Below are 19,330 nucleotides of genomic sequence, written 5' to 3' on the forward strand. Positions count from 1 at the left end.
GTGCTGATATACTGTAGTATTGAATCAATATCGGTATCATGGAACTGGTACGGAAGTGAAATCCCCACCCCTAGGAACCTTGTCAAAGTGAAATACAGTTGCCTGAGATGGGACAAATACACATTTTGAGTAGTTCAATATGTGTATAATCAGATTTAGAGTTAAACAAAGGCAGGAATGTAAGTTTATTTTCAAGCAAATAGTACTAATTTAGTGGAATGATCAACAAGCATTCACAGATGCTGAGTTGTACCAAAACCCAGTGATTATAAATACTACACATGTAGTATAGAGACGACTCGTACTTATCCCTAGGATAGGTTGTTCTGCTGATAGGCTTTTTAGTGTCACATTTTGGACAATTGCTACCTTTTTTGCCAGGTGACAGATGACAAGAAATCACTCTTGTGGGAGCAGCCGGCTGAGGCTCTCCAAGCAGCCAGCCTAAAGTGTACTTATTTACCTCTTAGGGCTCGTTTCTTTAATCCACAACAAAATCCAAAGTGAGAAAAAGACCATTGAGGGTATTACAATGGGATATGTGTCAGATTATTTCTTGGCTGAGAGCAGTCCCTTCCCGGGGTCTGTGTTGGTTGCTTGGCAACAAGTCCCGGCAAAGCACTCGTGTGGCACAAATAACATGCACCTTTTTTTGGTGGGGTGCGGAGAGGATATCATTACAATGTATGGAACAGCAATTTTCCACTTGCTTTCCCCTGCAGATCATCTCCACTGAAAAGCAGGGAGAGGATGTTTCAAACTGTAAACTCACACTTAGAGCGACGCCTCTCAAGCCCATGGTGCTGCATTTAAATCTAAGTCATTATGTCAGAGGCAGGCTTGGGTGCCCGCCTCCCCCACCACAGGGCAGTGTTGAACTGCAGACTTACACAAGCACGTGTCCAAATAGAAACACACACCGTGTCTGGTGCCTGTGTGACGGATGAGTGAGTAAAACAAACTCCCCTTGACCTTGACTCTGGGGCCGCTCACTCGCTGTCAGGGACGCTTGTGCATGTACACACGCCGACCTTTACGCCATAGCTCAAAGAAAAACTAACTGTTTGGCCTGTTATATCTATGCAAACGGATACAATACCGAACGTTGAGTATTGGCCGATACGGATATAGATCCGATGCGGTATCAGCAGGAGTCGTACACGCTTGTATTATTTTGTAGTGTGCAATGTTAGAAAAGGCTTGATTCAGTGAAATAACTCAAACAAAGAACAATGGTAGGTATGAAACACTTGAACCTATTTATTTTAACCAGCTGTAATAGACCAGGGGTGTTCAAACCTTTTGACTGGGCTGAAAAGATTTGGCCGGGGGCCGAAAGAACATAATGTCAAGGGTGTCTTGAGTTTCCAATAATTTCTAGAACTCTTATTTTTTTGTGATAGAGTGATTGGAGCACATAATTGTTGTTCACAAAAAAACATTCATGAAGTTTGGTTCTGACCACAGAACTTTCCCCCAGAAGGTCTTATCTTTGTCCATGTGATGTCAGATGAAACAAAAATTGAGCTGTTTGGCCACAATACTCAGAAATATGTTTGGAGGAGAAAAGGTGAGGCCTTTAATCCCAGGAACACCATGCCTACCGTCAAGCATGGTGGTGGTAGTATTAAGCTCTGGGCCTGTTTTGCTGACAACGAGACTGGTGCTTTACAGAGAGTAAAGGGGACAATGAAAAAGGAGGATTACCTCCAAATTCTTCAGGACATCCTAAAATCATCAGGCCGGAGGTTGGGTCTTGGACGCAGTTGGGTGTTCCAACAGGACAATGACCCCAAAACACGTCAAAAATGGTAAAGGAATGGCTCAATTAGGCTAAAATTAAGGTTTTAGAATGGCCTTCCCAAAGTCCTGACTTAAACTTGTGGACAATGCTGAAAAAACAAGTCCATGTCAGAAAACCAACAAATTTAGCTGAACTGCACCAATTTTGTCAAGAGGAGTGGTCAAAAATTCAACCAGAAGCTTGTGGATGGCTACCAAAAGCGCCTTATTGCAGTGAAACTTGCCAAGGGACATGTAACCAAATATTAACATAATCTTTGAATATACAAAAGAAAGGAGTGAACCAATTTCAGGTCTTTAAATATACCTGAGATTTTAGATGCAAACTGATATAATCCGATATTTGTTTTTTGCTGATATCGGATAGATATCTGATATCAATATCGGATTGGGACACCCCGAGTTGAAAAATCATAGAATATACAAAAAACATAAGTGAAACTACTTCAGGTCTTCCTATATATCTGAGATTTTAAATGCAAACTGTTTTTTTTGCTGATATCGGACCAATATCTACAATCAGTATTGGATTAGGACACCCGTTGTTGAAAAATCATCAAATATACAAAAACAAAAAAAAAACAAAAAAACAAAGAGTGAACCTATTTCAGGTCTTCCTATATATATATATATATATATATATATATATATATTGTCCCGATACCAATATTTTGGTACCGGTACCAAAATTATTTCGATACTTTTCTGATTAAAGGGGACTACAAAAAAATTGCATTATTGGCTTTATTTCAACAAAAAATATTACGGTACATGAAACATATGTTTCTTATTGCAAGTTTGTCGTTAAATAAAATAGTGAACATACAAGACAACTTGTCTTTTAGTAGTAAGTAAACAAACAAAGGCTCCTAATTTAGTCTGCTGACATATGCAGTAACATATTGTGTCATTTATCTTTGTATTATTTTGTCAAAATTATTAAGTACAAGTGGTAGAAAATTAATTATTAATATACTTGTTCATTTACTGTTAATATCTGTTTACTTTCTCTTTTAACATGTTCTATCTACACTTCTGTTAAAATGTCATAATCACTTATTCTTCTGTTGTTTGGATACTTTACATTAGTTTTGGATGATACCACAAATTTGGGTATCAATCCGATACCAAGTCGTTACAGGATCATACATTGGTCATATGCAAAGTCCTCATGTGTCCAGGGACATATTTCCTGAGTTTATAAACAGAATATACATTTTAAAAAAACACAAGAAGATGTTGTGATGCCAGTACTTTTCAGAGGCGGTATAGTACCAAATATGATTAATTAGTATCACAGTACTATACTAATACTGGTATACTGTACAACCCTAATATGTAAACTGATATAATCTGACACTTGTTTTTTTGCTGATATCAGACCGATATCAATATCACCACGTGACAGAATTGAACGCCAACAAAGAAGCCAGACACAACATTAGGTACACATGTGTGGATTGAACAGGATGTTTATTACTGCGGTCGTATTTAATAACCTGCAGTTGTGGCCAGTGAGTGTGCCTCCACTTCACACCAATTAATGGCCTCCGACCTCCTCTTCATGAACGACTCGCGCCATCATTTAATGACCATTAAAGGCGTACCAAACGCTGCGTGACACACAATTGGTCTACTTAAAGGAACTTCCTGTGGAAAGGAGCGTGACCGCTCCCCAGCTGCGGGAACGGCGGACATGAAAGCATCGCCGCAGCGAGGGCTCCTGACATTAACGCTGCATTAATGTCCCGTCCTTCCTGCCCGTCATTAGCCGCCTAATGAGAGTCTTATCCGCTGGCATGCCGAGAAGGTGAAGGCAGGAAACGTTTGAATGCAAGAGCGCCGTTCTGCCTCACGTTTGGAGCGTTGGCGGTTTTTAATCCAGTGTGACTATTGAAAAGAAATAAATCATTACCTTCTAGCCCCTACACACCGTGTCCAAAAACACACACAATCCAGTCCATTAAGATTCCCTCCAGCTCCTGAGAGCTTTCAAAGGTCACAGTGTAAATGTGTTGCCCTTTCCCTGGTGTGACAGGAGTGTCATGGGCAATGGGAATGAGCGCGACTTGTGTGATTGTGTGCATGTGGATGTTTACGTGCAGCCGAGAGAATGCGCATTAAGGTACGTGACCCGTTTACCGTGCCCCCCCGCACCCGCAGCCCCCGTCGTTGACGGGGACAAGGAATGTGTCAGGCCCTGCCTTATACACGGACCTTGTAAGTGCGGAAATTGTCCTTCTGCAGCCAAGTGTTGTGTTACATCATGTGTCTGATGGTGCAAGTTATTATCATGCATGGGATGATGCCAACGCTTAGAGCTGGACTCACAAATCACCACTGGGTGCACCTGCTCATGCATACACACCTGCGATATCAGATTAGGTAGAGGAACTAATGGACTGTAACTGCAGTGGACTTCATTATTCTATATACCGTATAAGTCGCACCGGAGTATAAGTCGCACCTGCCGGAAATGCATGATAAAGAAGGAAAAAAACATATATAAGTCGCACTGGAGCCCGGCCAAACTAGGAAAAAAACTGCGACTTATAGTCCGAAAAATACGGTACATAACTATGTTGTTTTCACCATTTTAAAAATGATACCAAAATGTATATATATATATACTGTATATATATATATATATATATATATATATATATATATATATATATATATATATATATATATATATATATATATATCAGTGACGTGCGGTGAGGTTGATGGCTGGTGAGGCACTGACTTCATCACAGTCAGATTTACAAACATATGAACCCTAAAGAGTATCTTATTCACCATTTGATTGGCAGCAGTTAACGGGTTATGTTTAAAAGCTCATACCAGCATTCTTCCCTGCTTGGCACTCAGCATCAAGGATTGGAATTGGGGGTTAAATCACCAAAAACTATTCCCGGGCGCGGCGCCGCTGCTGCCCACTGCTCCCCTCACCTCCCAGGGGGTGAAGAAGAGGATGGGTCAAATGCAGAGGACACATTTCACCACACCTAGTGTGTGTGTGACAATCATTGGTACTTTAACTTAACTTTAACTTTACACATACAAACTGTCGCACACAAAAAAGCACATTTAATTAAAAAAAACTTATTATGGTCTTACCTTTACTTATAAGTGCCATGTTGAGGCACAACTGAGTGACGTGCCTCAACTGGCTGCTGATCACCGCACCGTCTCTTCTCAGTATTTGAACGGCAAATGTGAAAATTCAGCGATTTTGAATAAAAATAATCGAAAACTGGTGAAGTTAAATGGAAAATAACTTTATAGTATAATCACTGAATACATATAACAATTTAATTAATTTTTTTTCTTTTTACATTTTTTTTCTTTCCATGATGGCAGGTGAGGCCCCGCCTCACCTGCCTCTAGTGACTGCACGTCACTGATATATATTTATATTTGTGTCCTGGGCATGACGTTAAAATGCATACGGCAGTGGAGGCTCCTATATGAGGTCTTGGGGCACTAGGAGGTTAACCCCTTTACTACTGTTACCCCAGGTGGCCCTTGGCAAAGGCCTAGTACCTGACTGCCCCCTAGCCAGGGATACGGTGAAGACCCCAAGGGCAGAGCAGGCGGAAGACGGTAGATTTAAGAACTACCACAACGGCTGCGATGGCGGAAGAAAGAGCAGAAAAGGGTCCCCAGTCGTCTTGGACTCCATGCCACTGGACCCTGACCCGATTCTGTCAAGGATCGTGTGGTGACTGTCTGTGCACCAGTCTCCCCATGTAAAACAAAGTCATGCACAGGCATCCACCATAAAGGGATACACCCCTACCAGGAGGATCGTCATACTCGTTTGAGTGACCGCCAATGATATATATATCCTATGAGGAAGCAGGGTCTGGGGAATCTGTGGTGGGCTCTCCTATTTCTGGGGCTGAGGTTGCCGAGGTAGTTAAAGAGCTCCTTGGTGGCAAGGCCCCGGGGGTGGATGAGATCCGCCCGGAGTTCCTTAAGGCTCTGGATGTTGTGGGGCTGTCTTGGTTGACAAGACTCCGCAACATCGCGTGGACATCGGGTGCGGTAACTCTGGATTGGCAGACCGGGGTGGTGGTTCCTCTCTTTAAGAAGGGGAACCGGAGGGTGTGTTCTAACTATCGTGGGATCACACTCCTCAGCCTTCCCGGTAAGGTCTATTCAGGTGTACTGGAGAGGAGGCTACGCCGGATAGTCGAACCTCGGATTCAGGAGGAACAGTGTGGTTTTCATCCTGGTCGTGGAACTGTGGACCAGCTCTATACTCTCGGCAGGGTCCTTGAGGGTGCATGGGAGTTTGCCCAACCAGTCTACATGTGCTTTGTGGACTTGGAGAAGGCATTCGACAGTGTCCCTCGGGAAGTCCTGTGGGGAGTGCTCAGAGAGTATGGGGTAACGGACTGTCTTATTGTGGCGGTCCGCTCCCTGTATAATCAGTGTCAGAGCTTGGTCCGCATTGCCGGCAGTAAGTCGGACATGTTTCCAGTGAGGGTTGGACTCCGCCAGGGCTGCCCTTTGTCACCGATTCTGTTCATAACTTTTATGGACAGAATTTCTAGGCGCAGTCAGGGCGTTGAGGGTATCTGGTTTGGTGTCTGCAGGATTAGGTCTCTGCTTTTTGCAGATGATGTGGTCCTGATGGCTTCATCTGGCCAAGATCTTCAGCTCTCACTGGAGCGGTTCGCAGCCGAGTGTGAAGCGACTGGGATGGGAATCAGCACCTCCAAGTCCGAGTCCATGGTTCTCGCCCGGAAAAGGGTGGAGTGCCATCTCCGGGTTGGGGAGGAGATCTTGCCCCAAGTGGAGGAGTTCAAGTACTTCGGAGTCTTGTTCACGAGTGAGGGAAGAGTGGATCGTGAGATCGACAGGCGGATCGGTGCGGCGTCTTCAGTAATGTGGACGCTGTATCGATCCGTTGTGGTGAAGAAAGAGCTGAGCCGGAAGGCAAAGCTCTCGATTTACCGGTCGATCTACGTTCCCATCCTCACCTATGGTCATGAGCTTTGGGTCATGACCGAAAGGACAAGATCACGGGTACAAGCGGCCGAAATGAGTTTCCTCCGCCGGGTGGTGGGGCTCTCCCTTAGAGATAGGGTGAGAAGCTCTGTCATCCGGGAGGAGCTCAAAGTAAAGCCGCTGCTCCTCCACATCGAGAGGAGCCAGATGAGGTGGTTCGGGCATCTGGTCAGGATGCCACCCGAGCGCCTCCCTAGGGAGGTGTTTCGGGCACGTCCGACCGGTAGGATGCTACGGGGAAGACCCAGGACACGTTGGGAAGACTATCTCTCCCGGCTGGCCTGGGAACGCCTCGGCATCCCCCGGGAGGAGCTGGACGAAGTGGCTGGGGAGAGGGAAGTCTGGGCTTCCCTGCTTAGGCTGCTGCCCCCGCGACCCGACCTCGGATAAGCGGAAGAAGATGGATGGATGGATATATACATATACATATACATATATATATATATATATATATATATATATATATATATATATATATATATATATATCCATCCATCCATTTGCTACCGCTTATTCCCTTCGGGGTCACGGGGGGCGCTGGAGCCTATCTCAGCTACAATCGGGCGGAAGGCGGGGTACACCCTGGACAAGTCGCCACCTCATCGCAGGGCCAACACAGATAGACAGACAACATTCACACTCACATTCACACACTAGGGCCAATTTAGTGTTGCCAATCAACCTATCCCCAGGTGCATGTCTTTGGAGGTGGGAGGAAGCCGGAGTACCCGGAGGGAACCCACGCAGTCACGGGGAGAACATATATATATATATATATATATATATATATATATATATATGTATACATACATATATATATATATATATATATATATATATATATATATAATTTTTTTTTTTATACTTTTTCAAATTTTCTTGTAATCAGACCACATTTTCGGTATCTTAGATGGAATTTTCCCTTCAGAAGGTCACCCTTCTGAAAGAAGACTGCAGATGACAGTCGAAAACATGTCAGGTAAAAATTCCATCTAATATACCGAAAATATGGTCTGATTGCAAGAAAATATGAAAAAGTATATGAATAAGAAGACATAATGAACCTATTTGAGCAACCTCATTGGCTGGTTCTGAGACAGGATTGATTGCTTTAGTCTTAATTTGCCGGAAGTTGATTGGCAACACTAAATTGGCCCTAGTGTGTGAATGTGAGTGTGAATGTTGTCTGTCTATCTGTGTTGGCCCTGCGATGAGGTGGCGACTTGTCCAGGGTGTACCCCGCCTTCCGCCCGATTGTAGCTGAGATAGGCTCCAGCGCCCCCCGCGACCCCAAAGGGAATAAGCGGTAGTAAATGGATGGATGGATGGGTCTTGACTTTTGAACCAGCGAACATTTTTGCACTGAATTTGTCCCAAGTGAAAACAAAGTATCTTAACTAACTGAATTTTTGATTACTCACATTTCAAATGTATTTAATAATTTGATGTAAAAAAATTCAGCTCACAAAATTTAAATGCAAAGAATTCAGTTACATACTGTATTTTTCGGACTATAAGTCGACGTTTTTTTCATAGTTTGGCCGTGGGTGCGACGTATACTCCGGAGCGACTTATGTGTGAAATTATTAACACATTACCGTAAAATATCAAATAATATTATTTATCTCATTCACGTGAGCGACAAAGCAAATGTCCGCAATCGTCACTCACACACCAACCAATAAGAATTCGGCGGGGGCGGGTCATGGCAGAAGTGCATTGTGGGTTTTGGAATGCTAACTGCTATACGCTACTGCCGGAGCTATTAAAATAGATCACATCAACAATCGCGGTAACTTATAAAAACTGAGAAGGACTGAACTAAAATGGCACCAAAAAGGAAATCATATACTGCAGATTACAAACTGGACATAGTGAAATATGCACCAGAAAACGGCGATCGAGCAGCAGAAAGAATGGACGCTAGCGGGGCGCATACCAGAGGCGACACCGAGGAGGAAGATTTCATGGGATTTAGCGATTAGGAGTGACAGATTGTTTGGTAAACGTATAGCATGTTCTATATGTTATAGTTATTTGAATGACTCTTACCATAATATGTTACGTTAACATACCAGGCACGTTCTCAGTTGGTTATTTATGCCTCATATAACGTACACTTATTCAGCCTGTTGTTCACTATTCTTTATTTATATTAAATTGCCTTTCAAATGTCTATTCTTGGTGTTGGCTTTTATCAAATACATTTCCCCCAAAAATGCGACTTATACTCCAGTGCGACGTACATATGTTTTTCTTCTTCTTTATTGTGCATTTTCGGCTGGTGCGACGTATACTCCGGAGCGACTTATAGTCCGAAAAATACGGTACTTCTGTTTTATGGCCCTGCGATGAGGTGGCGACTTGTCCAGGGTGTACCCCGCTTTTCGCCCGATTGTAGCTGAGATAGGCTCCAGCGCCCCCGCCACCCCAAAGGGAATAAGCGGTAGAAAATGGATGGATGGATGGACTTCTGTCTTATTATTTATTTCACTAACTGCTCTTTTGCTGTCACGTTTACTATCATATTTGTACATATCCTATTTGCTGATGTTGTTCTGTTGTTGTTGTTGTTGTGTTTGCTGTTGTTGTTTTTGTCTCTCTATCTTATCCCCCTCTTATGCCCACAATTTCCCCCTATGTCTTCCTTTTCTTCTCTTTAAATCCCCTCCTGCTCCAGCCCGGCTGCACCAAATGATACTATAAATACATTGAATAAAGTCAAATAAGGCAACAAGAGAAGTATCCCACACTTCTCTTTTGTAAAGTAAATTTGTACAGTTGATATGGGCATCTACATCCACAATATAATGTGCCTTAGAAGCTGGACAGGACCAAAAAAAAAAAAAGGAAAGAAGATAGTTTTTTGCATCAGAAATACAGCTGTTAACCGCTAAGAGGACATAAATACATTGCTGGATCTCAGGAGGTTAATCTACAGTCACACAAGTGTGGGAACAATGCAGTCAGCCTTGGATTCGTCCTCATGCATTTTAAATTTTTTTTTAGCAAAAAGCATTGACGCATGTGTGCGCGTGAGTGAGCAGTGGAGCTGATGAGAAGGGGAAAAAAGAATGAAAACATTTATCAACCCAGGCGTTGGGCCTTGGGGGACAACAAAGTGCGAACCATGTGTTGGGATTGTGAGAGGGATCTTATTCAGTCGGACACAATCCACCTTCTAAATGCACCAAGGCATCAGGCTGCAGGTCCCCCCCGAAAAATATGAAACAACACGGAACTAAAGAAGGCACAACCGAGGAGCGACGTGAGTAATATAGATGAGGGGGAAGTGTGGGATTTACAGGCTGTCAGCAGTTACGCGGGTTTCCTGCTGAGCTTGGAACAACGCCTGACCTTCGACATCAGACGTCTGCGACACGTTTCTCCGACAAAATATCCTCCCTAAATTTACATTGACGAACATAAAGCAGCATGACGTGCGAAAAGCGGCCCATGAAAGTGAGTCTCGGAATACGTGGGTCTATGTGACATGTTTGGTGGCTCGTGGACAGTGAAAGTCCACATGTGTGCTCGTGCAAGGAGATGTATGAGCATTTTTTTATTGGTGCGTGTGACACAAACATCTGGAAAACACACCACGCTGAAAGTTCTCCTCGGAGATGCATTCCTGTAAACCAAACCCAGTCCACTCCCTCCTGGTGATAACACATGTTTTAGAAGCTTGCAATAAAGCCCCATTTTGCAGAAACAAGTGAAAAAACACAAACATGTTGTGTTTATCGAGCACGATTTACTTTCACGAACTCCTTCCTTAAATTGTGCCTATCATTCACAATCCTTATGTAAGACAAGAACACATGTCTTTCTGTTTATAGGCATTCTAACTTGTAAAGTACGGCAAGTACAATGTGGCTAACAATTAAGCCAGTGGTAGTAATCTATTGCGCCCATAAAGCCCTCTAAAAAAACATCCCAAAAAACGCCAACAATAGTTTTTTTACATCTCGTGACTTGAATATTAACCAAGTACCGTATTTTTCAGACTATAAGTCACGGTTTTTTTTCATAGTTTGGCTGGGGGTGCGACTTATACTCAGGAGCGACTTATGTGTGAAATTATAAACACATTACCGTAAAATATCAAATAATATTATTTATCTCATTCACGTAAGACAGTGTTTTTCAACCACTGTGCCGTGGCACACTGGTGTGCCGTGAGAAACAGTCTGGTGTGCCGTGGGAGTTTATGTAATTTCACCTATTTGGGTTAAAAATGTTCCTTGCAAACTAGTAATTATAATCCGCAAATGTGCCGTTGTTGTCTTGAGCTCGGCAGAGTAACCATGTAATATTCGACGACAGCGGGAGGCAGAGTAAAAGTAAAAAGGTATCTAATGCTTAAACCAAAAATCAACAAAAGGTGAGTGCCGCTAAGAAAAGGCATTGAAGCTTAGGGAAGGTTATGCAAAACAAAACTAAAACTGAACTGGCTGCAAAGTAAACAAAAACAGAATGCTGGACTACAGCAAAGACTTACAGCGTGTGGAGCAGACGGCGTCCACAAAGTACATCCGAACACGACATGAAACTGCTACAGGAAAATGCCAACAAAACAGGAAAAGTCCCCAAAATAGCAGCGCAAGACAAGAACTAAAATACACAGAGGAAGACACCACAAAGCTCCAAATAGGTCACAGTGTGATATGACAGGTCGTGACAGGACTTTGAGACAAGAGCTATAGTGATGCATGCTTGATTATGGTTTGAATTCATATCCAACAATTGCGAAAACAACTTTTTATTGTCAATATCAGCTGCTGAGTTTTCTGCTGGCGGTATGCCTTCAGATTTCTTCAATGAAAAAAATGTGCCTTGGTTTAAAAAAGGTTGAAAAACACTGACATAAGAGACTAGACGTATAAGATTTCATGGGATTTAGCGATTAGGAGTGACAGATTGTTTGGTAAACGTATAGCATGTTCTATATGTTATAGTTATTTGAATGACTCTTACCATAATATGTTACGTTAACATACCAGTTGGTTATTTATGCCTCATATAACGTACACTTATTCAGCCTGTTGTTCACTATTCTCTATTTACTTTAAATTGCCTTTCAAATGTCTATTTTTGGTGTTGGGTTTTATCAAATACATTTCCCCAGAAAATGCGACTTATACTCCAGTGCGACTTATATATGTTTTTTTCCTTCTTTATTATGCATTTTCGGCCGGTGCGACTTATACTCCGGAGCGACTTATAGTCCGAAAAATACGGTATTAGCGATATGGTTATTATAAGCGCTTACGCCGACAAACTACTTTTAGCCACGCTGTGATCACATAGAGCTAACAAGCTTATGCTGATGTATTGACATGTACCCCTTTTCTACTGTACCAGTTCCAGAGCTGGTCCGGAGTAACATTTCAGAGCCTTCGTTTTTCGTTGCCGCACACATCGGATAATTTTTTGTTATTTTAGTTCCACTCCAAATCCAAACCGGACCTGGAGCAGCGAACCGAAGTAACCGCATCATGCTCAGTGGCCTTGTGGTTAGAGTCTCCGCCCTGAGATCGGCAGGTCATGAGTTCAAACCCCGGCCGAGTCATATCGGGTTGGAATTCACCAAATCACCAAAATGATTCCCAAGCGCAGCCACCGCTGCTGCTCACTGCTTCCCTAAACCTCCCAGGGGGTGGAACAAGGAGATGGGTCAAACACAGAGAGTAATTTCACCACACCTAGTGTGTGAGTGACTATCAGTGGTAATTTAATTAAATTTTAATTAATTTTTTTTATTTAATTTAATTTTAATTTAATTTCTTATTTTAATTTAATTTTTTTATTTAATTTTTTAAATGACATTTTTTAATTAAATTTTGTTAATTTAATTTTTTATGAGATGGGCGGGTTTATTTCTCGTAAATGCAGGCAATGTACCGCCATATTGTTTGTCGCGACGCAGCACAAAGCTAACTTTTCCCAGTTGTAGTTTTTAGCGACAGATATACATGTCAGATATAAGTAAAAAAAAACACTTTACTTTGTATTAGAAATGGCAACAGCGGAGGAGGCATGTGCATGTACGAGCCAAGGAGCTTATTCAACTTCGGACTACAATGGCGGATTCGCTCAAAGCTCTTCGCGTAAATTTCGACCATATATGGAGATATCTGCCGACGTGACTAGCGACAATTACGTCACTAGCTATGGTTTGTTTGGGTCAAGTATGAAAGGAAGACAGGATTATTTTATAAATATCTATAATATATATATATATATATATATATTAACAGTACAGGCCAAAAGTTTGGACACGCCTTCTCATTCAATGTGTTTTCTTTATTTTTATGACTATTTACATTGTAGATTGTCACTGAAGTCATCAAAACTGTTAATGAACACATGTGGAGTTATGTATTTAACAAAAAAAAGTGAAATAACTGAGTTTATATAAACTCCCCTGAAGAGCAGGGAAACCTGCGAAACAGGCTTGTAGGGATGAAATAGCCTCTGTGTTTTTTCCTGACCTAACGACATGTTTTATATTCTAGTTTCTTCAAAAATAGCCACCCTTTGCTTTGATTACTGCTTTGCACACTCTTGGCATTCTCTCGATGAGCTAACTCCTTCAAGACTGTTGGGAAACCATTTTAGGTGACTACCTCTATATATACATATATATTTGTTTGATATTTTTGTTTAGGACTGAAGTTTATTGAAATTTGAGCAAAAAAGATAAAGAATAAAAATAATCCAAAATGTTTTACACCCTTTATAAATTTAAGGACTTTTGTGTCCTGTTTGGCTTTAAAGACAATTAAAATCAGATGTCTCCAAAGGGTTAAACACTCAACTGATAATAATCCCAGCAGGCTCAAGACATTGAAACAACGTTGATTATACATACATGTCCTTTTGAAACTGACAATGTTGCAAAATAGTTTGTAAATTGAGACAACGTTGATGTCTAACGTTGGATTACCGCTGTTGTTTGGGAAATGTCCTAAATTTCAACGATCAACTCAACGTCAGAAGCAGACAATAAATAAACGTTGTTTCAATGTTGTATTCGTGTCGTAGAATATTAGTTGAGAAATGACCAAATTCAATGGTCAAATCAACGTCAGAACCCGACATTGATTAAACGTCGTCAAAAAGTATGTTGTTTCAGTTAGGTTTGAGTTGCTTAACGTCAGGACCTAATTCAACAAGTTCTCAATGTTGTTTCAATGTCTTGTGCCTGCTATAGTATAGTGTGAAAAAAACCTGAAAAGATTTGAGCACATTCAACAATACCGTGATTATAATGATAACCGTGATGTGAAATTTTCCTCTCGTTACATCTCTGTCCGAGTTTGTTCTGGACTATAAGGCGGCGCCTGTACAATAGTTTCCCATCATGGACCTACCTGGAAGGTCACAGCCCAGTATCTCCGCTCTCATCCCGATCCCTGCTGGAGACCAGCGCTCAGGGTACAGTCTGACGTACTGGGCCACCGTCTCCTCGAAATGCCGCAGCTCTGGGGTGTCGTAGTGTGTGTTCCCCTCAAAAATCTGCACAAACACATTTGTAATGTACGGGAAGCACATATAAACACGTGCATGTGTTCATCTAACCCACCTTGGGCAGGCTGGTCTTTCTGTCCATGACAAAATTCCATTCTTTTCCATTCAGGCTGTAAGCGACTTTGTACTTCCTGACAAAGGCGCGGTTTTCTGTCGTTGCGCCGCTTCCTGCGTCTCCCCCCCTCGCTCCCTGGGTGATGACTCCACGCACTGTTTTGGGCACACCCAGGTCCACCTGGAAGCAGTTGAGGATGGAAGAAGAAAAAAAAAAATGCTTTCATGGTCCTCCAGCATCTCGTGTAATTAGCTCCAGCAAGGAGATTATGCTTTAAAGTTTGTTTGTTTTGAGAAGCAAAAACTTCTTAAGCAATTTCTTTATGGAGGGATTAGACATGGACCAATGAGGAAACTATTAAATTTTGGTGCAGAGTGGCTAAACATATTTATGCATTTTTTTTTCTTTTTAATATTATTTCGTATTTAGGACAGTGCGTGAATGTTTAAGGTGCTGTTTGCAGTGGATTGGTGGATTGCGTTTGAACGAGCTGCAAGCATTATAATATATATCCCTAAATGAAGGCAAGTCAAACAGTAGTGCCAGGCGGAAAAGGGCCACTCAAGCTTAAGCTTGTCCCTTTAGCCCACAAGCCCACAAGCTTGGCTTTGGTGGATTGCATTCGAACGAGCTGCAAGCAATATAATATATATCCCTCTACTTGGTCAGACCATGTCAGCGACAGGCAGGACATGTCCTTTGCACTTATTAACGTCCAAAAATAATGTTATGCTATTAAATGAAGACAAGTCAAACAGTAGTGCCAGGCGGAAAAGGGCCGCTCAGACTTAAGCTTGTCCCTTTAGACCGCCCACAAGCTTGGCTTTGGTGGATTGCGTTCAAACGAGCTGCAAGCATTATAATAATATATCCCTCTACTGGTCAGACCATGTCAGCTACAGGCAGGCCATGTCCTTTGCACTTATTAACGTCCAAAAATAATGTTACGCTATTAAATGAAGACAAGTCAAACAGTAGTGCAGTTTAAAAAAAAAAAAAAGTTACTTTTGTCAAGGCTAGAACCAATTATTCATGTTCACATTTCTTATGGGGAACTCTGCTTCACTATACAAACTTTTTGGTTTGTCAACCACGTTCAAGAACTAATCAAAAACAACAAAAATAAGTAAAAAGAACACCCGTGTGACAGATGGTTATTGCAAGTATACTTGTGTGAGACACAGTTACGGTTACCTGAAGCCACTCTTCCCCAGCAAGGGGCTGTGCAGGGGAGGGAAACCAGCCGGAGCGACTGGCCACCAAGCGCGCCGTGCTGGGGTTCCACACCACGTCCCTGCTGGAGGAGGCGGAGATCTGTGTGTCGGGAAGCAGGCCGGACAGCAGGCCCTGCAGGCTGGAGCACGGCGCATCTGTGGCAGGAGGGCAGAGCGGGCCAAAAATGACTTTCACCTTTACTTTCGCCGGACATGTTGGAGCCGTGACCTGACACGTATACCCGCGCTCTTACGCACATTCCCACCTGGGAGCCGTTAAACTCCACCGCAGGATTGCGCTACTGGAGCCGAGAGTAAGAGCGGGAAAGCGCTGTGTCTGTACGTTTAAAATGCAATTAGCGTCTATTAGCGGGATGAGTGCCTGCGTTTACTTACTTTGCATTCATCCACTTTACATCTCAATGTATTTTAAATGTCTTATTCACATCAATCATGTCTCTTGCACACACACACACACACACACACATCTGTTGTTGGCAGGCAAGTGCCACTGAAAGTTGCTTAGCGAGGACATGAGAGTGAGAAATGAGGATTAAGGGGATAAGAAAGATATAATTTGGGTTGTTGAGAGGCGGATAAGTAGAACACAAAGTGTGTGTGTGTGTGTGATGGCGGATGCTGGGATGCTGGGATGAGACTCCAGCAGTGACAAGAGAGGGGATGCAGAAATGTGAGGGAGGAAGAGGATGAAAAACACAGGAAGCGAGAAAGGGCAAGAGGAAGTAAGATGTTAGCTGTGCTGACGCTTTAAGAGAGCACGGATCAAAGTTTCATGGCGTTATGTCACTGCAAAAGAAGATGAAATGAATAATGCACAAAAGGCACAGGAAGTTTATACACCTGTGCGTGTCTGTGTGCATTTCAAAAGGGTGAGCATACGTTTGAGGTCACCTGCTATATTTAGCGCGTGGATGTACCTGCGGCGCCAGAGCTAATAGTGACTTCGCTCGCGAGCGGTTTCGGCGGCGGCGGATCATCGCTACCCGCGTACGGACGCGGAGGAGGCCATGAAAGATTGATGGCGACTCGTTTCCGCATGGAGCGAAGAACGAGGACACATCAAAACAGTATCTACAGCCGTGGGAGGGAAAACGGGCGCCGTCTGGAGATGGCGAGTGTGAGCTCGGAGAGAATGAGCGAGAGGCAAATGACACAAGCGAAGTCTCCGGATGAAGAAATAGAATAAAAGTTTTCCTTTCATGAGCCTGAGGCGCAGTATGTTTAAAATATGGCATGGGGAGGGTGAGACGACCTAAATGTGCGCCAGTGTTTCAGGGAATTCTATTTCTTTTGACGTTTAAATTGAGCTCATATTTAGATGTCAGATCTTTTATTTTGCCAGCCAAGAAAAATGAAACACAATCTCTCAATCGACATAATAATGAACTAAAACCACAGCAACATTTTTTTTCCTAGGCTTAGGTTTTTGACACAAATTTTCCTAAAGCATCTCTTTTTACGGTACAACCAAACATTTTTTTGCTGTTGCATACGACTTCAAAATAAGCCAACTGGGGTCCGAATAAAGAGTGAATGTGATAGCACTTCGATAAAGAGGGTGAGAAACGCTATTGAATTTAAGAAAAAAACTCTTGCAAAGTACAAAGGTTTGCGGGGCTCTCCCGCTCCGCTTATCGCCAAAAAGAGTCAATAAAGATAAAAGTGATGTTAAATGTTCATTTATTCATTTTATTTGTCATTTATATGTATTTCACATTGTTTTCTGCATGTACAACTAATTATTTTCTATAAAATGTATAAAATATGTTCATATTTTGGGTTTTCTGACCTTATATATATGTGCATATTTATGTACATATATATATATATATATATATATACATACACAGTATATGTGTATATATATATATATATATATATATATATATATGTATATATATGTGTATATATATATGTGTGTATATATATATATATATACAGTATATGTATACATATATGTGTATATATATATGTGTGTATATATATATATGTATATATATATATATATATATATATATATATACTGTATGTGTATATATACATATGTGTATATATATATATATTTTTTTTTTGTGTGTGTATATATATATATATATATATATATATATATATATATATATATATATATATATATACATATATATAGGTGTGTGAATGAATGATGGGATCTACATGTAAAGCGACTTTGGGTACTTAGAAAAGCGCTATATAATTCCCTATATACTGTATGTGTATATATACATATGTGTATATATATATATATATATTTTTTTTTTGTGTGTGTGTGTATATATATATATATATATATATATATATATATATATATATATATATATACATATATACATATATATAGGTGTGTGAATGAATGATGGGATCTACATGTAAAGCGACTTTGGGTACTTAGAAAAGCGCTATATAATTCCCAGTTATTATGTGTATATATATATATGTGTGTGTGTGTATATATATATATATATATATATATATGTGTATATATATGTGTGTATATATATATATATACATATATATATACGTGTATATATATGTGTGTATATATATATATATATATATATATATATATATGTGTGTGTATATATATATATATATATATATATATATATATGTGTGTATATATATACTGTATATATGTGTATATATATATGTGTGTGTATATATATATATGTGTATATATATATATATGTGTGTATATATATATATATATATATATATATACATATATATATATATGTGTATATATATATGTGTGTATATATATATACAGTACTCTATATATATATATATATATATATATACATATATACAGTATATATCCATCCATCCATTCAATGGGTTTTCTTTATTTTTATGACTATTTACATTGTAGATTGTCACTGAAGGCATCGAAACTATGAATGAACCCAAAAAAGGTGAAATAACTGAAAACGTGTTGTTTTATATTGTAGTTTCTTCAAAATAGCCACCCTTTGCTCTGATGACTGTTCTCTCAATGAGCTTCAAGCACATATGTGAAGTGAAAATCATTTCAGATGACCTCTTGAAGCTCATCGAGAGAATGCCAAGAGTGTGCATAGAAGTAATCAGAGCAAATGGTGGCTATTTGGAAGAAACTAGAATATAAAACATGTTTTCAGTTATTTCACTTTTTTTTGTTAAGTACATAACTCCACATGTGTTCATTCATAGTTATGACGCCTTCAGTGACAATCTACAACGTAAATAGTCATGAAAATAAAGAACACCCATATACAGTATATATATATATATATATATATATATATATATATATATATATATACCTTGACTTGGTCATTTGATAAGTAGTTCGCTGCTGAACAAAAGTGGCCACCCCTGCTGTATAATAACTCCTGTAGGATTTCCCTCAGTAGGGTGCACACTCCCACCAAGTGAAGAGAACAACAGCAACCACAAGAAAACATGATTTGTGTACATCTGTTCATGTGTTTGATTGTGTTAGCAGGCTACTTCCTGGTTCATGGAGGATGAAGGACAGACAAATGGTGTCATTATGATTCTGGAGGGTGGACGGTTTCATTGTTACCATGGTGATGTGAAACAGTGATAGTAGATCCCTCTCCTTTGTTCTCCATTAGGCTATTGGCACCACCTTTTACGACGCTTTGGGGGTAATCATTTTTGT

The 19,330-nt window shown here is 40.8% G+C and overlaps 1 protein-coding gene across 3 annotated transcripts in view; it reads right to left on the bottom strand.

Annotated features, from left to right (window-relative positions):
* Positions 1-19,330, bottom strand: part of nrp2a (neuropilin 2a) — a 179,346-nt gene that overhangs the window by 34,461 nt on the left and 125,555 nt on the right. For all 3 annotated transcript variants that reach the window (XM_061985096.2, XM_072915871.1, XM_072915872.1), the window contains exons 9-11: positions 15,608-15,783; positions 14,414-14,593; positions 14,202-14,346 (exon numbers count right to left, since the gene is read on the bottom strand). In XM_061985096.2, the coding sequence (XP_061841080.1) occupies positions 14,202-14,346; positions 14,414-14,593; positions 15,608-15,783 (501 nt within the window). The remainder of the gene's footprint in view (positions 1-14,201; positions 14,347-14,413; positions 14,594-15,607; positions 15,784-19,330) is intronic.

Source organism: Nerophis lumbriciformis, linkage group LG23, assembly GCF_033978685.3.
Source record: "Nerophis lumbriciformis linkage group LG23, RoL_Nlum_v2.1, whole genome shotgun sequence".
Taxonomy (NCBI): domain Eukaryota; kingdom Metazoa; phylum Chordata; class Actinopteri; order Syngnathiformes; family Syngnathidae; genus Nerophis; species Nerophis lumbriciformis.